Source organism: Heloderma suspectum, chromosome 4 (genome assembly GCF_057233095.1).
Source record: "Heloderma suspectum isolate Gila_16-S chromosome 4, 16-S_ref, whole genome shotgun sequence".
NCBI lineage: Eukaryota > Metazoa > Chordata > Lepidosauria > Squamata > Helodermatidae > Heloderma > Heloderma suspectum.
In genome coordinates this window covers 204,987,351-205,009,520 of record NC_139461.1, presented here as the reverse complement: position 1 = coordinate 205,009,520, position 22,170 = coordinate 204,987,351, and the positions used below count along the sequence as shown (strand labels likewise).

The 22,170-nt window shown below is 43.8% G+C and overlaps 1 protein-coding gene across 4 annotated transcripts in view; it reads left to right on the top strand.

The window, feature by feature from the left end:
• Positions 1–22,170, top strand: part of DNASE2B (deoxyribonuclease 2 beta) — a 41,673-nt gene that overhangs the window by 5,163 nt on the left and 14,340 nt on the right. For 3 of the 4 annotated variants that reach the window (XM_084852106.1, XM_084852107.1, XM_084852108.1), the window contains 4 exons: positions 5,237–5,414; positions 9,172–9,253; positions 11,448–11,609; positions 11,862–12,062. In XM_084852106.1, coding sequence (XP_084708232.1) covers positions 5,237–5,414; positions 9,172–9,253; positions 11,448–11,609; positions 11,862–12,062 — 623 coding nt within the window. Of the gene's footprint in view, positions 1–5,236; positions 5,415–9,171; positions 9,254–11,447; positions 11,610–11,861; positions 12,063–14,061; positions 14,408–22,170 lie in introns of those variants that run through there. The other variant, XM_084852105.1, reaches the window with a different exon arrangement.

Below are 22,170 nucleotides of genomic sequence, written 5' to 3'. Positions count from 1 at the left end.
AACCACACTCAGTATTATTTGGAGTTGCAACTAACACTAATCTGCAAATATCACATATATTTTATGATATTTAAGAAATCATAAAATATACACAACAAACTTTTTCTGCAATTTAACACAATGAATGGAAAACACTTCTTGCATGGTAAGGCATGATGGAGCAGATCCAGCAATTATACTGCTCTTCTGGCTGAAAGCTCAGGGCTCATTAAAATCAAGGGACGGGCATACCCACACACGCAGAGTTCTAGGTCACCATTTTTGCATCGGCAACTCTATGCTGCATGAGTTCTGGCAGAAGGAAATCTAAAAGTCACAGATCAAACTTAGCCTGCTGTACACTGAGCTGACTACAAACACAGACACATGGTCCACAGCGATGAGAGTTCAAGTTTATCAAAAGCTTCACAGCACTGTCCATGGCAAGTCTTTGACAATTTAAAATTTTAGTTCATGTGCAGAGTGTCTCTAAAAAGCCCAGATGATGATGGAGGCAAACAGTGAAGGCTCTGGGCAATGAAGATGCGATGTTTCCAGCAAAGGCTCTCTACTTTTGCATGAGTTTAAAAAGGGAAAGTGTGGCCCTACACCCCTTTTGACAGACAAGGGCCTTTAACTTTTTAGCAAGGCCTCTGTCTAAACAGAGCGGCACAGCTCAGCTCTCTAGCCGTGACGCTTTAACCTGGGCAACTCCTCTGTAAATTTTATTTTACTTCTGTCAGGTTCTCTCACAGACATTTTAAAAACTTACTCTTTTTTTTTCTCTTCTAACCTGGTACACGAAAGCACTGAAACACTGAGTGCCGAAACTCAGGACGCTGGGGGGTGATGGGCATCGCCTTATACTTGCATTTTTCAAGCAGCCATTAATCTTCGGGGAGGCGGTGGGGTGATTTGCAGGACTTCAAAGGCAAGCTTCTCAGTTTGTTTGTATTTGTAAATCTCAAGCTCAAAACAGGACACGATGAGGTACAGGGCCACCAAATTCTTGCTTTGGCACGGGCAACAAATAACTCGGGTTAGCTTTCTTCGCTGGGGTCTCAAACAGGAAAACAGTCTTAATTTAAAGTTGTAACATCACTGACAGCGTCAGCCAGCCAGCTACACAGATCTCATTGTTTTTCAAGACAGTTGCTCTAATATCTTCTTTTCTTCTCAATCAGGTTGGGTCTCCCAGCTTACACAGTTTATTGCAGCTTCCAGGAGCATGGCAGTAGCGTGATTTTGGCTTGGCCAGGAACATGCTGTCTGGTTTCTCGGTCTCTTTAGCACACACACTTAGGCAGTGTAACACTGGACACTCAAATCAGTGAGATTTCTTCATTGCAGGGAATCCCACGGCAAAAGCTTAATGGTTACGCTCTTCAGAAATCATATAGCTGATGGTCAGTAGCTACAGGCTCTATGCAATTTTAACACAGTTCAAAGCTAAACACGGTTACCTTGACAGAGATCTTCAACGTGGTCTTTCCACTTTATTCTGCTTTGGGACAGTCTTATGGCACACTTTTTACTCGAAGAGGGGTCTAGCCTGTGCTCTGGGGGCTGATTCTTCACCTTTATTTTCTATTTTGCCTTCATCTTCTGGGTCTTCATTTTCAGTTTCCATTTCTTAGGGATTTCATCTCAATTAGGCGAGGTGATGATGTTGCACAACTCAGAACGTTGTGGGCAATTTTCCTGCCCCCCCCCCCTCTCGGCGCGCTAGGCTAACAGCTACGTCTTCGGCCTTACACTCCCACGCTCCCACGCTTTGTTAAAAGCCAGACTGTCCTGCAACATTTTTCTAATTAACAGCCTCAGATCTTGTTTTTTTTCCTCTCAGCTCGACCTTGAGCTTTTTGCTGTTTTCTCTCTCTATTCTGAATCTTTTTAAAAAAACCTTTTTCCTTCTTTGTTTGACATACATCTCAAGGGGGTGCAAGGTTTGCTTCCCCCACCACCCATAGCCTCCCTCCTAAATTGAAGACAGACACAATTAGGGAATGGGAATTGGTCAGTGAGTAAGGGGTCTCACTGGCCGACACAAGAGGATTTTTCACACCACGCACTTTGCTACTGGCCTGGGCACCCGGACGGTCAACGGTATGCGTCAGAAACCGCAGTAGCCACTCACACAATCATCAATCTCTCCACTACATCCATATGTCCCTGCCACCCACTTTTCCCACTTTTTACCAGAGCGGAAAACGGCTTCCCCAGCTTCCTCAGCTTCCTACTGAGTACTGGCGTGCTAGGTACTGGCGCCCACTCGGGGGTGTGATCAGGCCCCCCTTCTACCCGCAAGGAGTAGGTTCTTTTGTATACGTATACCACCAACACTGACCTTCTTCATAAGGCGGGGCCCTCTTTTTTTCTGCCCAGTGGCCTTTCTCCCTAAAGGCGGGGCCCTCTTTTTCCCATATACTTGCCTTTCTCCTGAAGGCTTCCAATGTGGGTTTCAACTCAATTGCAGCTGCGATACAGGCAGGGCTCAAGTTCCTTCCTCCGCTTCCCAAGGTTCTCTTGCTGCTCACTACCGTTTGGGCGATCCCGGTGCAGGCTTTCTCCCATTCACTCGACAAAAAGGTCGGTGGCGCCAAGAAAGGGAGGCATGCGCCGAGCTCGTCCTCCCGGTGCGGCGATCAAGAGCAGGCAACTGCCACCTGTCTGGCTCAGAGCCTGCCACATCCGAGTCACGGCACCATTTATGTTGCAGAACCCAGAGTCAGAGAGACCACGGAGTGAAGGAAAAAGAGATTCTTTATTTAACGCGCGGGCTTAAGGCTGGAATCATTTCCAAAGAGCCAGAAGCCCCGATTTACATTAGCACATTGGTTTTATAGACATTGTGACACATATGAAACGGCTCCTCCTCCCCCTCCCGCATGGGGTTGCAATCCTCAACATTTCTTCTCTTAGCACTATTGTTTATAATACAAGAACTGGGTTATAGGGTAGCCATGATAAGGAGAGAACAGAAGAGAACAGCAGAGAACAAGATATACAACTGTATGACCTTTGACAAGATAAGGAATTCCTGTGTCTCGTCAGCTTACAACAATATATTCAAGGGAGAAAGAGCTCAGCAAGAACATGAAGCATGAGACTGCATGAGGCTACTTAGTCTGACCCCTGATATGGCTGCTACAGAAGCAGGGTGAATTTATTTCCAATGACAACACCTAGCAGACAGGTGAAATAAGTCTCAGCAGGTACATTTCATACCTGCCTGAATTATTGGGACTTCTCACATCATTGTTTAAAGGACTGGCTATTGGAGTAAAGGGAGCATTATTGTGAGCTGCTATGATAGCTTCTTTTGAGTTTTTCTAACACATATGAAAACTACAGGGTGAATTTATATGAAGCAATTGTTATAAGTAGTTAATGGCTTCTTCGAAATCTACCAGGCATTTAATGTAAGGCCATGTAATGGATAGTTTCTGCTTTCATGTGACAGCCTTGCAAATAAGTCTACAAGTTATTAGTCCAAAGAAGTTATACTCTGCTAACCAGCCTACACGTTAGCCATTTGTGGTCTAAAAGGAAAAAAATCAGCTGTTGTAAAGCTTTCCTATCCAATCCCCTGGAGCCAACATTTAATTGCCACAGAAGACCAAGCATGTGGATATTTACAATCCTGTTCTAGCCCAGATGAATACAACTGCATTATTCATTTCTGGCACATCCACAGCCTAAACAAAAATGGAAACATCTGTCCTCTGCTTCACAAAATCATTTTTGGTTGCTTGGATGCAATTCTCATCCGTCATAGGTGACCAGGCAAGTGAATATTATATTATTTATTATTATTAAATAAATATTAAGAAGCCTGATGTAACTTCTATGATGCTGCATTTTAGCAGACAGAATGGATAGTTCAAAATCTCCTAATTTTGTAATTTATACAAACAGCAACAACAGTTATTAGGTAGATTACTGAGGTCATCATAACATTTAGGTATCTCCTATTTCTTGGTGGGTGGAAGTGGACAGCCCGGAAAGTGTACTCCGTTCTGGATATTGATACAGGCTTGAATGATCCGTGGTTTACTGAGTGGGGTGGGATTGACATTTGCAGTATGTTTGATACTGTTGCTTTTAGTTTGGCAAAATCAAAACGTCACAGAAGAGTCATCCCTCCACCCTCACCCCAGGCTCACCTTGCAATTAGCTCAGTTTTTCATAGTTTTCTAATGGAATCTTCAGAGAAAGCTCAGGTCTCCTCTCTCAGCGAGTCTGCCTTCTCACCGCAGTTGTCACCAACTGCTGTTGCCCCTCATCCTCCTTCTCATCATTGTTGCCACTTACTTATCTGACAGGCAGAACGCCAGTGAGTGAGTAGACAGTGGCATCTATTGCTCCTCCTCCTCACCACCACCACTGTTGTCTGGGCCAGAGCAAGAGGCAACTGAACAAGTGGGTTGCAACGGCAAAAAGGAGAAGCAAGTCCAGGGGGAGCTTGTCAATGGGCCCCTGATTACGTTCGGGCCCTCAGTAGGTGCTGACCATGCCTACCCTTGATGCAGGCCCTGAACTGCTTCCTGTGACCTTGCCGTGGTGTCCATTCTTCCTTGCTCATACGGCTCTGAACCATGTGACTCCCCTGCAAAATGGTTGTTTCCATCGCACTGATACCAATACAAATTTGATATATGCAGTGTCATGAACACAGGTACCACAGAAAGACTTAAACCCTTTTCCTAAGGATCCTATATGACATATACTATATGGCAAGCCTCTTAACCGCTGGGCTATGTAAGCTCATGATAGGGAAACCGCTGAGGGAAATTAGAAGGCTTTTGTAGGCTGGGCCTTGAGCCTACTATACGCCCTTCCTCTTTCCCTAAGATCTCAAGAGATGTGACAGTTGCTCTGTGCACATCTTTGTATGTAAACACCCTCATCAAATAAATCCATAAAATTACCAGCCTGTCTTCCTTCAAATCTCTCTTCATGCCTAAGTAAAATTGCCACCAAGCAGCTAAGTTGCAGGTACCTACACAGGCCGCTGCTATGCCATTTGAATCCATGTAGTGGCAAAACTAAAGTTTGAGCTGAGTGTACATAAGAAACTGTTCATCCCCTTTAAACTAACCACATATTTACATTATTCACTACTGGCTATTTGTTTTTGAGGTAGAAATTGCACTGCATTGCTTAGCGTCTTTTCATGAAGCTCTTCTCATTTATTCTAAATAAGATACAGTAGTCTGATTGCCATTAATGTATTTTGCTTACATATTCCCTCCAGGTATATCCTTTACAAATTTCCAAAGCATATGAGGCATGATGATGCTGGAAGTGGGCTAGAATACATGTTTATGGATTCTGTGACTCCAACCTGGAAACGGAGTAAATATTTCATCAACATGACAGAAAGTGCTCTGGGGCAAACATTACAGCAGCTCTACGAAAATTACAAGTACAAGGCAAGTGATAACAAATACAAATGAAGCAAGCCTAAGAAAGGGCTCTAAAATCCATAGTCAAATCTCAGTCAGTAAGAAACCAGGGAGATGCTTAGAAGAATTGTCTGTGATGGAATAGATGGTCCATTTTTAGCCCAGTGAGTTTACCAGCAAGGAGAGGAGGTATAACTTCAGCCACTATAGCCAATCACCACCCCTGTGAGTTCTCACATCTTTTCCATTCTTTCTGAGATAATTAAAAAAAAAACCTTCTGCTAAGGAAGAGCACTCAGGAGGCATAGCAGGGCCTGCTTTGTGGAGGCTCCAGAAACTACTCTGCCTCAGTCTATGTCTGTAGACTTTTAGCTGTTGCTATAAAGTTTATAACAACAGCTAAAAGTCTGCAGACATAGCTGAGGCAGACTATATTATCATATAAAAGGTATCTTTGTAGTAATTACCAAAATACTGGAAGGATCAGCATCATAGCTAACGTCCCCATTGTTTGGTCCCAAATCTGTGAAAGCTCTTAAGCCCCGACCCCCACCCCCATCCCCACCCTGACCTGCTTGGCAAAGATTCCACTACCAAAAGCATCCATTTGTTGTTCAATGCTTTTCCTCTGGTGTGTGCGTGCATGAGAGAGAGAATGAATTCACCCATCCTGAGGAAATGCTGTCTGTCATATTTAATATTTAGATGTAAGTATGCTGATTTTCTTGCCTGCTAACTTTCTCAAAGAGCCAACTGTTGGCAATAACGTGAGACTGAACTACACATCCTTTCAATATCACAGGAAATGATTATGCAATTGAAAATTTGAACATACGGCTACCAATTTAGTATTAGTTGGTATTTTGATGTTTTTAGACAGGGATTATTTTCTTACCTATTCTGATTTTAAGGTCTAAAGTCATCATTTTTGAGGCAATAATCATGCTTTTACATTATTTCTTTCTCTTTTAATAGATTTATGCTTCTATTTCATTTGTTTTTAATAATTGATGATATTTACTATAAATAACTATTTTTAGTATGACTTTGTAATTGTCTTGAATTATTGTATATGATGTAAACATGAAAATATCTTTTTAAGTTGGACAGACTGCTAATGTGCAATTGGTTTCTTGCAATCTTTCACACAGCCATATTTAAATACAAGGAAGTTATTGAAGCACTATTATACAAAACATCAGGCAAAACACAATGCATAGTGAAAAGACTGAGCAAAGAGCTCATCTTATCAGGGCTGGCATCAGAAGCAGGCATTGTCAGGCACCTGCCAAGGCCCATGCCATCTGAGGGGCCCCCAATGCCTCCTGGCCCTGCTGCTTCTCCTCCTTGCTGTCACTGCTGGTTCACTTGCCCTTTCCATGTATGCAAGCCGTGACTAGAGTGAGAGCAGCATCCTTCATTTGGCTTGTGCTCTCCCTTTGTACAAAGTGGGAGATTTCAAGTGAATGGGCCTCAAGGAGGGGGTGGGCCAACTCAAACAGGGGGCTCACTGAGGGCATCTTGCCCAAGGGCCCTCCAGAACCTGGAGCTGGCAGTGCATCTTGTTTATACTGTTATGTGTTGGGGGTCAGTCTAAATTACCTCCAGGGATCCCTTACAATCCAGTGTCTCTGAGTACAAAGAGACTGAGGATTTCCAACAACTTTGACTCTTGAACTGGTCACCTTTGTCCTACAAGGCCTGAGGGGGTAAGAGGAAATGAATCTGGGGGAAGGCTGCATCTTAGACAAAGGGAAAGCAGCTTTTGGCTTACAGATGAAGATCCACTGGGCAGCTGAGAGGAAGCGAAGTTTGCTTGGAGTTCTTCTGTTGCTGTAGGCCTTCATCCTGAGCACAGTGTAAATACACCTTTATAAAAGAAACACCAAACATCTCCAGTGCCCTTCTTCTAGGAAACTAAAGTCTGAATAAGCGCTGAAGCCCCTGCAGGTTCACCCCTCTCAGGACTAGGGTGCAGGAGGGTAACAATATTCAAACACAGTAGGAGGGTAATTCTATATATGCCATAAGCTATGGACCATTGTGGTGGCTCAAAACAGCAGAGGTAATTTATAGCTGTGCCCCTAACATGAAGAAAAACAGCATATTTGAGCAAGATTGCTCATGCTGGGCTATCGGGGTAGTCCTAGGATGTGTCACCAACTGGCTCACCTGATAGAGTTTGACCACTCTGCATGCTCCAGGGCATTAGTGTAGAACCTCAAGCCCTGGGGCCCAATTTGGCCCTCCTGGGGCCCAATTTGGCCCTCCTGGGGCCCCAGTCCGGCCCTCTGGGGTTCCTCAAATGGCCAGACCGCTTTCCCCCAACCACCAACTGTTTGGTGGTTTCTTGGCTCTTGTGCAATGTTTTCCCCACATCCTAAAAGGTTTAAATGCCTCTCCTAAGGCCTAGTTACTGCTTACTGGCAGTAAGAGCTTTAGGGCAAATTTATTCCTAAGGCTTATTTATTTATTTAAAACATTTGTATCCTGCCCTATATCATTAAGATCTTAGGGTGGCATACAGATAAAATCAATTTAAGCAGTATAAAACAATTAATAATTTAAATAGCTATAAAGATATTAAATCATTGAGCCAGCTAATACCAATTTAAAATCTAAAACAATAAACAGTTAAAACAGTGTGCAAACTCAGGGAATCTATTTGGCCCTCAAAGGCTTTGGTAAAAAGACATGTTTTAACTTGGCACTGAAATGAAACCAATGTACGCACCAATTGGGGCTCCAAGGGGAGGACATTCCACATCCGGGGCGCCACAGCAGAAAAAGCCTTGGCAGTAAGAGCTTTAAGCTGTACGCTGCTAAAAAATACTATGCTGGAATTTGGCCCTACCTCCTTTGGCCTTCAGCCCCGTCAACTACTGGAATGCTCCCACTGAAAGCTTCTCCAAAATGGAATTTGGGCCTTGGGCTAAAAGAGATTATGCACCCTTGCTTCAGGGGATTCTGGAACACGTTCTAGGCCAGATATGGGCTGACTTTAGTCTTGTGTCATCTACTCCTTTTTTTAAAAAATAAAATCCTTGGGGTCTGCCAGTGTGCTTTAAATTAACAAAGCAAGAATGCACACTCAGGATCTCTTGCATTATGGCATAACTAACTGTGTCAAGTGCACTCCTGACTATGCATTCTTACATAAGAAGGTAAGCAGTGTCTTGCTGAATCAGATCACTGATTCAGTGATCAGTGACTTCAGCATTCTTTGCCACAATCCCAGGAACCAGCAGGCATTTGGGGGTCCAACAGAAGTTGATCAGTAGTCTACTTTCTGCCCCCTCCTGTTCTAGAGCACACATCAGCTCACACAGAGCGCTGGGCTGTGCAGTACCTTGTGGGTGGCCCAACATTTCCCTATAGAGCTATGCATTGCAATGCAAGACTGATAGTGGTGGGCAGGCTGAAATAACATCTACTGGTCTTCTTGTTGAGGAACCTCAGATAAACTTCCAAGGAGCCTCAGAGTTTCCTGGAAAACAGTTTGAAAACTACTGGCTTAAAAGAATCTGCATTTTATCTTTCAGTATAGATGAACGGGAAGAAGATAGAAAACCACAAGGCTGGGTTTTTTGTTCATTTCTTTTGGTATACTTGTCTCCAGCTTCACTGATGCTGTAACATTCTTGTCTAGAAGATTATTCTGGCTTTGAACTAGTGATGAAAGGCTCTATTTTTCTTAATATGATGAAGTGTGGGGTTTTTTCATTCTCTTTTCTTTGCAACTCAATAAAATATGGAATAGACATGTGTTTTGGTTTGGTTTTAGAAGAACAGCACTGCCTATGTGATGTACAATGATGGTCCACCTAATAAAATGAATTACAGCTGGACACATGGGCATTCTAAAGGTAATAAGAGACTGCTTTTTTCTGTCTACAGATGAGCATTGTTTTTCTCATTTTTTAAACTCCTGGTAAAGTAGAGTTGTAAGAATGTCCAACCTTAATATAATCTACACTTAATATTATCTACAACTGCAAATCTGAATCTGCTTCAGGTCTGGCCCTACCATTAGACAGAGTGCGGCAGCTGCCTCACGCAGCAGCTGATTCTGGGGGGTGGAAACTAATGGTGAGGTGTTGGAGGACAGACCTGTGTGTGGCACACAGCCTTCCCTACATCCCCTCAGCTAGCATGCTGCCCTCAAGTGCTGTGAAGGATGCTGTTTCCTCACCAGTGTTAAACTAAGATTCAATTGCTGGTCCAATTGATTTTTGTATATGGAATGGACTGGTGGCGGGGTGGGTGGGTGTCCTTTGCTTCAGGCAGCAAAATGTCTGGGCCAGCCCTGATCTGTTTTGTTTATAAACTGACTTATAATGGAGAGCACTGAGGAGCACAGTGTTTAATCAATTTATGTATAAACCCCTTTAGGCTCCCATGTCAGTTGTTTCTCCACAGAACAACATAATGCCCTGTGTGCTTTACTGTGTATCATAGCATCAGACATCTTAAATGGGAAAGCACAATCAGAACATCATCATCATTCATGCCTCTGAAAAACTGAGGCAAGACATTCATTCATCTTCTTGGTCAGAATAGAAGAATCGAAGCAAACACTTCCGTTATACTAAATGGACAGGTGATAAACGTCACCTGAGCATTTAATATGAATTAGTGGACATACGGGGACTCAGTTCACATAATCAAAACAAGCCATGGCTTATTTAAGCCACAGTGGCTTGTTTAAATTGGCAGCATGTGTGCTGGGCATTATTAGCCTTATTACCCGCCCAGGCACAGCTTGTTGTATCGTCTGAACCTAGGCAGCATAGCTTGACAGAAACAACCCTCAAAAAACCCCTGGCCTGTTGTTGGATTATTTAGGGCTGTTTCCCCCTCAAACAAGGCATGCACACTGCCAATTTAAATAAGCCACCATGTCTTGTTGATCATGCGAACTGGCCCAGTTACTTCTGCAGCCTAGTAGCTGTGTGATTTGTTCACTATTTCTTCCAGATCAGACTTTGCTGCCATGCATTTACCGTTCTGTCACTAAGTTGCTTTGGTTAGCTTCATGAATGTAAGAAAAGCTGTGCTGGATCAGAGCAAAGGCCTATTTAGTCCAGCATTCTGTTCCCACAGTGGCCAACCAGATGCTTATGAGAAGCCCACAGACATGACATGAGGCCAACAGCACTCTCCTGCTCATGTTCCCCAGCAACTAGTACTAAGAGGCATACCGCCTCCTCTATGGGAGGTTATATAAAACCATAAAGACTAGTAGCCTTTGATACTATCGTTCATGGTGGCACAAAGTAAGAAGTGTAATACGTAGCAAGCTGGACATACACTGAAGAAATCACATGGCTACTTCCCCACAGATTCAGTATGGCTATGCATCTAGATGCTACATATGCAGTAACCCATATTTCATCGTATCTAAAAAGTCATGCAAATTCTGTCCTTAAGGCACATGCTGAAATGCACTTTGCATGGAGGAAAGAACATTTAATAAATCTATTCTGGAGAGAAGAAATGGCTGATCAACTTTTTCAAAGATGTATGGGGGGTTATGGGTTGGGGGGATCAGGGTACCTTAGGGATAAATTAGACATGGCACCTAGAGATACGTGATCAGGATGGCCCATAGGTTTTTGTTTACTAATTAGCAGCCCCCATACAGTTGCTTTGAAGATCAGGGAAATCTCACTTTCTTTTGGGATCATTGGTAGGCAAAATATTGCAGATAAAATGAAAGGAAATGTGAGGTTGCATGCTTAGCTTTGCCATAGATTTCCTGGTTGGTTTGGGGCAAGCTATTTAAGTTCTCTGTATGCTTTTTTTCCTACCTGCATATGGGTCTAGTAAGCTACCTTCATCATAACGGTTAATTCATGAATATTGCTGAAAAGTTCAGGAATAAATGGGTGGAGGATCCTTAGAGAATTACTATGAATTATGTATTCACAAAGAAAATTCTCAGTATTAAGGAAGATATAATAGGATATTATCTTTCAGGTAGGATTGTACGCTCTTCTGGTATTGGAGCACACCAATGTTTTCATTTCCTTGCGTTTTCTCTTCTCCTGTTCCCAACAGGGTTTCTGCTCTTGGACCAACACCAAGGTTTCTGGGTTATTCACAGTATTCCTGCATTCCCTCCATTTCCTGAGGATGGTTATGGATATCCACCCACTGGAACGAACTACGGACAGACCGTGATCTGCCTAACATTCCAATATGATCAGTTTGTGGAAATAGGTAATGATAGTTTACTGCTTGGTAGAGGCTTCTTTTACATCTACAGAGCAGGCCCTCTTTGATTCACTGCTTCATGCAGCTGCTTATATTTGTTAATCATTGATGTTCCTTATATTTGTGGGTAATAGATCCCACGCATCCCCTCACAAAAACTGCCTGTACAAAGGCCACCTGCAGACTTCCTTCAAACCTTGGACAGGTTTGAACATTTTCCTATTGTAGCCTCCGTTAACCTCTTTTCATTCTGTTCAGACAAGCAATTGTTGTGCTACAATCCAAATATCTACAACTGCTCCATCCCGAAGACCTTTCGCTCCCAGCTTTTCAACTTGCAAATGTTGTGCGGTGGATCAGAGCTGCCTCCAGTCCCTTGGAAGCAACGCCTCATCGAGCTGCAATCTGCCCAGGGAGAAACTCTTTTCAGCTTTGCTAAAACACGCAATTATCACGAAGGTAGGAAAATCCCTTGTCTGGAACTAGGACAAAGCTTTATTGAGAGGATTGATGTCAGGAAAACTGATGCTTCAGCTACTGGTATCCCCCCACCCCCCGCAAACACCTAGCAGTTTATAAATATTTTTGATATTTATATACTTAATAACAAAGTGTGCAACTCATTCACCTCACACTGTGGGTGAGAAAATTGCATTAATTTGAATGGAGCTGGAGTGCAACCCCAAACAGAGCCCTGAGAATGTGTTCAGTGTCTTAAACATTAGGAAGTGTTAAGGGAAAGTATTTCACTTTGTAACAGTGAATTCAGTATCCTCATGCTGACAGGACTGGAGCCATAACAGGGCCATTGAGAAACAAAGAGGCAGTGTCAGGATATTCAGGGGAAGCCTGAGAATTGCAAAAGTAAAAACAAAAATCCTTTTTAAAAAACACAACCCAAAGGTGACCTGTGGCCTGCTCTGTCTGCTGTCCTTGATAGCCAATGTCAAGGCCTCTGTTCTCCCTGTTTATCCTTGAACCTGGCTCTGGACTGGAGAGCCCTTCAAACAGAGGACACCTTCCAACAGACACCATCTTCTGCAAAATATGACACATAGCCACCTTAATTAACAATTATGGCATTAGAAGAGATAGAGGTGTAAGAGGGGCAGGAGCAGGAGGAGTTATTGAAATGTTGGTTTGGTTTTATTTGCTATTTAACTCCTCAATAATATTAAGTTTAGAGGAAAAACTGATTTTGTGAGATTTTCCTATGTATGAAGAGAAGGATTACATACATGGAGGGCATTTTGTTTATGATAAAATAGGGAAGATGCTTTCATATGAGGCAAAAAAATGACATTGCTGGCTTTCCACAGGCATAATTATTACCTTCCACCTTCCTTCCTCCACATAAAGGTGCTTCTAGATGAGTATTTTATCACGCCTCATTCACGCTCACGCTCTGCCTCATTCACAAAATTTTATAAGGCTCAGACGATAAGATCTTCCACTTGTAACCCTGAAGTGTGTTCCCACTGTTTCTTCTGTCTTACTTACCGCAAAAAAAAAGAAGAAAAAGACAGAATAGCTGCACGATGGCTTCTGGTAGGTAGTGTTAGGAGGCATCCATCTGGAAGCAGCCTAAATCACCTCCATCTGTACATGCTACAGCCTACAGCAGAGACAAGGCAGGGAACTGGACCACCCTCCCTGGTAAAACATCTTTGTCCCAGAGCCTCCCTAGCAGTATTGTCATTGCCAGACTCAGCTTATAGGGGAAGCTGACACGAGGGCAGAAGCGCCCTGACTTCTCCTTCCAGCTGGCTTCGGCCAGGGCAGAAGTACCTCTGTCAACCTCCCCCCTAATCTGATCCTGAGAGCTCTTATGCAAGCCTGAAACAGGGAAAGGAGTGGAGGTAGAAGCCAAGACACTTCCATTCCAACCTTCTGGAAAAGAAAGCGGCATTTCTGCCGTCAGCAAAGCTGTCAAAATCTGAACGGAGCTGCTTTCATCATCCTCTCCCATGCTCCAAGCTTAGGAGGGCAGCCAAGAAGAGCCAGCTATCATGATGACTTGCAGGAATCGGGCAAAATTACGATGCAGGCCTGATGAGGGAACATGCTTCCCTAATACAGCCTTCCCCATCCTGTTGCCCTCCAGATGTGGAAGGCTATATTAGGCCCATGCTAGCTTGGAATGATGGGAGTTAAACTCCAACACATCTGGGGGCCACCAGAATAGGGAAGGCTGCCCTAATAAATTCTCTACAAAAATCTTGCTGGCTACCTTGTGTAATATTCCTACTTTTTCAACATTTAAGGAACAAAAAGCCAGCCCTCTCCCACAAAGCCTTTTTAGCTTAAGGCAATGTCTTTTCATTTTCTATGTGTCCTTCAAGGTTTTGAAAGAGGCCATTAAAAAAAAAATCCTAATGTTATCCCTAAAAACTGGAAATGAAGTAAATTTTAAGAAGCTATGCCAGTGATCTCACTTTTCCTCTTCCTACTTTGCCAGATATCTACGTAGCCTGGATGGCTCAGAAACTGCAAACAGATTTTCTAGTGGAATCATGGCAGCATAGGGGGCGTGCACTTTACTCAAATTGCTCTCTTCCTTACCATGTCTACAACATAAACCTAATCAAGACACCATGGAATTCCTCCTTCTCTTCCTATTATGATCATTCTAAGTGGAGTGTTTCTTGGCAGCTCGAAGACCGATGGACATGTATTGGAGAACTAAATCATACAGCCCAACAGGCTAAGAGGAGTGGTGGCTTTGTCTGCACCCAGAATCAGTATATTTACAAAGCATTCAGGTCACTGGTTCTCCACTATTTTGACTGTCATCCTTCATGAGTTTACACATAAGTCACGGAGCACAGACATCCGACCCATAAGTCATTCCTGACCATTTCAGCTTTCACTATTTTTTAATGAAGGTGTTTCTAGTCATCATTATTTTGAACAACCTAGAGAGTCCTGGGTATGATTTTCAGAGGTCAAGAAACAGGATGGATCTGTTTCTCTCCACCTACTCCTACTGCCCTGACAGATCATTCCTACAGTCTTTTCTTACTCCTACATACTCCAGTCTATTATATTTAGATTATATTTAGATATTGGTTCTTAGTGCAAAATTGGAGGGCTGATATAGTGCAGAATATGGGATTCCTTGGTATATAATTTCGATTTGTTTTTAATCTTGGAATGTACCCTGCTTGAAGTAATTATATACACAGCTTTTATTTATGCTTCTATGATCTCAAATAGTGTATCTGCCAATTACATCAGAACAGATTGAAGATGCTCCCGTCAAATGTAGCTCTACCTGAAAAAAAGGGTCTGCAGAAAAATGGTCACTGACCAGGGCAGTGCTGTTTAAGTGCAATTTCAGAGCCGATTCTCACAAATACTCATGAGTGCATTTTAAAGGAGAAAGGCTAAAAGATATGACGCCGGAAGATGAGCCCCTCAGGTCGGAAGGTGTCCAATATACTACTGGGGAAGAGCAGAGGGTATTTCCAAGTAGCGCCAGAAAGAGTGAAGCGGCTGGGCCAAAGCCGAAAGGACACTCAGCTGTGGATGCGTCTGGTGGTGAAAAGAAAATCCGATGCTGTAAAGAACAATATTGTTTAGGAACCTGGACTGTAAGATCAATGAATCAAGGTAAGCTGGAGGTGGTCAAACATGAGATGGCAAGATGGAACATCGACATCTTGGGAATCAGCGAACTAAAATGGACAGGCGTGGGCGAATTTAATTCAGGTGACCATCATATAATTTAATTCAGGTGACCATACTGTGGGCAAGAATCCCTTAGAAGAAATGGAGTAGCACTCATAGTCAACAAAAGGGTGGGAAAAGCAGTACTGGGGTACAATCTTAAAAACGATAGAATGATCTCAGTACGATTCCAAGGCAAACCATTCAACATCACAGTAATTCAAGTCTATGCCCCAACCACTGAGGCCAAAGAAGCTGAGGTTGATCAGTTCTATGAAGACCTACAACACCTTCTAGAACTAACACCAAAAAAAGATGTCCTCTTCATCATAGGGGATTGGAATGCAGCCAAAGATGGAGAAGCTCTATACAGTCAGTAAAAACAAGACCTGGAGCTGACTGTGGCTCAGATCATGAGCTTCTTGTTGCAAAATTTCGGCTTAAATTGAAGAACGTAGGGAAAACCACTAAACCATTCAGGTATGACCTCAATCATATCCCTTATGAATATACAGTGGAGGTGAGGAATAGATTTAAGGGATTACACCTGATAGACAGAGTGCCTGAGAAACTATGGACGGAGGTCCGTAACATTGTTCAGGAGGCAGCAACTCAATCCATCCCAAAGAAAAAGAAATGCAAGAAAGCAAAGTGGCTGTCTGATGAGGCTTTACAAGTAGCTGAGGAAAGAAGGGAAGCGAAAAGCAAGGGAGAAAGGGGAAGATATATCCAACTGAATGCAGAGTTCCAGAGAATAGTAAGGAGAGACAAGAAGGCCTTCTTAAATGAACAATGCAAAGAAATCGAGGAAAAAAACAGAACGGGAAAGACTAGAGAAAATCGGAGAACTCAAGGGAATGTTTTGTGCAAAGACGGGCGTGATAAAGGACAAAGAAGGCAGGGACCTAACAGAAGCAGATGAGGTTAAGAAGAGGTAGAAAGAATACACAGAAGAACTACAAAGGGAAGATCTGAATGTCCCTGATAGCCATGATAGTGCGGTCACTGAACTTGAGCCGGACATCCTAGAGAGTGAAGTCAAGTGGGACTTAGGAAGCATTACTAACAACAAAGCTAGCGGAGATGACAGTATTCCAGCTGAGCTATTTAAAATCCCAAAAGATGATGCTCTTAAAGTGCTGCACTCAATATGCCAACAAATTTGGAACACTCAACAGTGGCCACAAGACTGGAAAAGGTCAGTTTACATTCCAATTCCAAAGAAGGGCAACGCCAAAGAGTGTTCAAACTACCGTACAATTGCGCCCATTTCACATGCCAGCAAGGTTATGCTCAAAATCCTACAAGCTAGGCTTCAGCAGTATGCGAACCGAGAACTACCGGAAGTACAAGCTGGGTTCCGAAGAGGCAGAGGAACTAGAGATCAAATCGCCAACTTTCGCTGGATCATGGAGAAAGCAAGAGAATTCCAGAAAAATGTCTATTTCTGCTTCATTGACTACAAAACTGTGGTAAATTCTGAAAGAGATGGGGGTACCAGACCACCTTACCTGTCTCCTGAGAAACCTGTACGAGGGTCAAGAAGCAACAGTAAGAACGAGACATGGAACAACCGATTGGTTCAAAATTGGGAAAGGAGTACGACAAGGCTGCATATTGTCGCCCTGCTTATTTAACTTATATGCAGAGTACATCATGAGAAACGCCGGGTTGGATGAATCACAGGTCGGAATTAAGATTGCCGGGAGAATTATCAACAACCTTAGATATGCAGACGATAACCACCCTAATGGCAAAAGTGAAGAGGATCTAAAGAGCCTGTTGTTGAGGGTGAAAGTGGAGAGTGCAAAAGCTGGTTTGAAACTCAACATTAAAAAAACTAAGATCATGGCATCTGGCCCCATCACTTCCTGGCATATGGAAGGGGAAGAAATGGAAGCAGTGACAGATTTTATTTTCTTGGGCTCCAAGATCACGGCAGACGGTGACTGTAGCCATGAAATTAAAAGACGCTTGCTCCTGGGGAGGAAAGCTATGGCAAACCTAGACAGCATAGTAAGAAGCAAAGACATCACCTTGCCGACAAAGGTCCGCATAATCAAAGCTATGGTTTTCCCAGTAGTAACGTATGGCTGTGAGAGTTGGACTATAAGGAAGGCTGAGCGCCGAAGAATTGATGCTTTCGAACTGCGGTGCTGGAGAAGACTCTTACGAGTCCCCTGGACTGCAAGGAGGTCCAATCAGTCAATCCTAAAGGAAATCAACCCTTACTGCTCATTGGAAGGACAGATACTGAAGCTGAAGCTCAAATATTTTGGCCACCTAATGCAAAGAGAAAACTCCCTGGAAAAGATCCTGATGCTGGGAAAGATTGAAGGCAAAAGGAGAAGGGGGTGGCAGAGGATGAGATGGCTAGATAGCATCACTGATGCAATGAATATGGACTTGAGCATGCTCCGGGAGAGAGCGCAGGACAGGAAGGCCTGGCATGCTATAGTCCATGTGGTCACGAAGAGTCGGACACGACTGAACGACTGAACAACAAATGGTGAAAAATACATGTAGTCTGAGTCAAATTCAAGTACCTTAGGAAGCATCTTCTTCTAAAGCAGGGGTGGACAACCTGTGCTTAAGGGCCATATGCACCCCCGACAGCATTTTTTGTGGCCTGCCACAAGTTGCCCAGCCTTACCACCTCTGCCTCCCCACCACCACCACCACCATAACTGTGTTGAGGAAGAGGACACGTGGGGAAGATGGTACTTGGCCTCCCACCCACCCTATACATGGCCCTGATCAATATCTCCAATAGCAGTGGAGAAATAGCAATCCTGATCGCAGATGCGGAGGTGAAGTCTATTCCTCCCCGCCCCCCGTGATCATGTGCACGTGTGTGTGTCATGGCCCTGCCCTCTTGTGCAGCCCCCAAAGGGTTCCTTGGGGGGCTATGGCCCCCTAACCCCAAAGGCTGTCTACCACTGTTCTATAGAACACACACATGCGCACACATACACACATGCGACATTGAGTTCTTTTCATCAGATCCAGCTCCATGTTCCATCAGTCAGGATGTTCAAACTGTCATCAAATAGAAACAGGTCTTTTTCAGTGGTGGCCTTTAAACTATGGAATTATCTCCCTGCTGGCGAATAATTGATCATCTATCCCTTCCTTTTGGAGTAAAGACTTGCATATTTTGTTGCACCTTTTCTGTTTGATCTTACTGCCAAGTTTAGACCTTTGGCGCTGAACCATTATTTTTCATCTCCTATTTGCCCTTCACTTTCCTTTTGTTGTGTAATTGTTAGCTGTAGTTATAAATTAATTGTCGTTTTAATTGATATTGTAATTGCTTTATTGTGAACTATTAGGGTTGAAAAGTGATATAAAATACAGCAATCAAGCGAAGAAACAAATAATTCAGTGTTGGCCCTCAGAAGATGTAGTCTCAACCAAGCAAACAGGCTGGACTTGTGCTTTCAATATTCCAAATCAAAAGATTAAGATTGCAGTGTTTTTAAATTTAGATTTCCACCCTACCTTCAGCTGTATCAAGGACAACTTTGCCTTATTGTATGTGCAGGAAGTACAACTGACCTCCTCTTTACAATGTCTCTACTGGAGAGAAAAAATACAGCAAGGACACACCCAGCAACCACAAGTAATTAGCAAAGACTTCCTTCCCCTTTCAAAGCAGAGAAGACAGAGTGCTTTTGAGACAGTCCTTTCATGTGGGGATATAATTCTCTGTGCTTATAAGTTATAACCATATATCCAATTGTTTTCCCATCCCCTCATAACGGAAAGCTGGGCGGGACTAGCCTTGCTTCTGGAAGCAGCTTTATCTCTATTTGTAAGAGGCATGCACTGGAAGAACAGAAGAAATTAATGTAATGTATGTATAGCCTTGGAGTGTGGAGGTGGAGAAAAAGGAAAGAAGGGCCTTGGAGGGGGAAAGGGAAGACAAGGGATTGTGAAGAACTCCAAAAGGATCTCTCCAAGCAGGGAGAATGGGCATCTACATGGCAAATGCAGTTCAATATAAGCAAGTGTAAAGTGATGCATGTTGGGGCAAAAAATCCCAACTTCAAGTGTAACCTGATGGGACCTGAGCTAGTGGTGATCAACCAAGAAAGATATTTTGGGGTCATGGTGGACAGCTTGATGAAAATGTCGACCCAGTGTGTGGCTGCTGTAAAAAAGGCAAACTCCATGTTAGGCATAATTAGGAAGGGAATTGAGAACAAAACTTCCAATATCATACTGCCCTTATATAAATCTTTGATGTGATCACACTTAGAATACTGTGTACAGTTCTGGTCCCCACACCTGAAAAAAAGATATTGTAGAGCTGGAAAAGGGGCAAAAAAGGGCAACTAAAATGATCGAGGGGCTGGAGCATCTCCCCTATGAGGAAAGGTTATAACAGCTGAGATTGTTTAGCTTGGAAAAAATGAAAGTAAGGGGAGAGATGATAGAGGCGTACAGAATTATGCATGGTGTGGAGAATGTGTATAGGGAGACATTTGTCTCTCTCTCTCTCTCTCTCTCTCTCATAATACTAGAATCTGTAGTCATCCCATGAAGCTGATGGGTAGGAGATTCAGGATAGATAAAAGGAAGTACTTCTTCAAACAGCGCATAGTCAAACTATGGAATTCGCTACCACAAGATGTAGTGATGGCCACCAGTTTGAATGGCTTTAAAAGGGCATTAGATAAATTCCTGGAGAAGGCTATCAATGGCTACTAGTCCTGATGCCTGTATGCTGCCTCCAGTATCAGAGGCAGTAAGCCTACGTACATCAGTTGTTGGGGACCATGGGAGGAGGGTGCTGTTGCACTCATGTCCTGCTTGTGGGTTTCCCACCAACAGCTGGTTGGCCACTGTGTGAACAGAATGCTGGAGTAGATGGACCCTTGGTCTCATCCAGCATGGCACTTCTTACATTCTTAAGCTTATGAAAGCAAGGCATTCAAAATGGCACAGGTAGGTGGGGAGGAGTGTTGAGACATGCCACCCTCACCGTGATGTCACAGCTGCTGACCAATAGGTGCTGGCAAAGTAGCTCGGCCACTTTCTAAGGAGCAAAATATTGTAACAGGCAGTCAGGCTTCCTGGGACAAGAACTGCCATTTGCCAGCAACTCAAGTTAGTGCTGATTTTAAAAAGCTGTTTTCCCTTCTCAGAACAGTTTGTTGCCTAAGTAGCTAAGGATGTAGACAAGGTCTAAATGACCAAAAGATAAAATAGATCTGAACAGTTTGAGTGGGGAGGCTCAAGTCCCTAGCCCAGGGCCTCTGTCCCCTCAGAGACCTTACCTCCATTGCCAGAGGATCCATCCTTAGCTAGTCCTGCAAATGCCAACAGTTCTGCATTTCAACGGAGGGGCACAGATGCTTCTGGTTTGTTTGCACCTCTTCCAGATTTGGCAGCTGGACGGGTTTGACTAGCCAGGTTAGGAAATATAAAGCAGCCTTCCCTCAAGCTGGTACCCTCCAGGGGTTGGATCCAGATTTATTCATACTAAAGTAGACCCATTGAAATCAATGGGACTTGATTTACTTATGACTGACTCAAGTCCCATTGATTTCAGCAGGCCTGCTCTAGTTATGAATAAATCTGGATTCAACCCCAGATATTTTAGACTACAACTGTCTTCCTCCAGAAATGGCTGCAGATAAAAAAATGTAACACAAGAGCCTTGCTGGCTCAGATCAAGGAGCCAGGTTGTCCAGCATTCTGCTTTGCCTCTGGAGGTTCCATTGAGCTAGCTATCATGATTATTGGTTAAAGACATCTGAGGTCACTTTTTATAGGGTCCTGGGCAAGAGACCAACAATGCACCCCAATCCTACCCTTAGTCTGCCTCCCCACAGCTGATTGGCTCTGTACAAATGCCTCCACTTCAGAATTTGACTCTGAAGCCACAGCAGCATGTCATCCCTTGGCAGGGTTTGCGATCAAATATCACGTTGCACAAACTGCTGTATCTTTTGTTGAAGTCAGGCATAGTGAATTAACCATGCACTGTCCCCTTAAGTACTCCCCCCTCAGACTCTCCCCTTCTCTTTGACTGGACTAGAGCAGGAGTGGGCACTAGGAGTGGGCAACATGAAGCCCTCCAGATGCCTTAGCCTACAACTCCCACCAGCACTAGCCAGCATAGCCAATGAAGAGGGATGATGGGAGTTGTAGGCCAAAATATCTGGAGGGCCACAAGTTGCCCACCCTTGGACTAGAAGAAACCCTGCTGTAGGTCTATATTAGGAGTTGTATAAAGCTCTGTTTAATACAGTTCTTATGGTACCGATATTTGCATGGAGCTTGAAAGGGTAATCAAGGTACAATGGATAACACACAGTATATAACACTGGCTTCTGGAAGAGGAAAAGAGAGATGTCCATGATAGTCACAACTGAAAATTCATGAGAAAATAGGTCAGAAAGCTACTCTTTAGAAAATGCGGAGCTGGTCTACCAACACTTCACAAGGTTGTACAGCAGGGGTGGGCAACCCATGGGCTGCAGGCCACATGAGGCCCTCAGCCCTGCTTTGTGCAGCCCCAATAATCCCCAGCATCCCCCATACCTTTGAGTGGCATAATCAAGTTTCCGCCACAAGACTAGCTGGAAGGCAATGAGGGGCAAGAAAGCATGGCAGCTAGAGCAACATGTCCTCAGGAGTGACAGACAAGCCACCATGCTCTATGGCAGAGGTAGAGAACCTACGTATTTCATCCCAAGGGCTGAATTGGCTCCGGACAAGCACAGTGGGGGACACATATCAGCAATGAGTGGGACCACAGCCCAAAGTGGGGAGGGTCATCCCCACTGCTGGACCCCTGACATGCTGGTCCCCCGATACACACACACATATGCATTCATACATATACGGAGATAAAAACGGACGCACACGCGTGCGTGCACACACACAC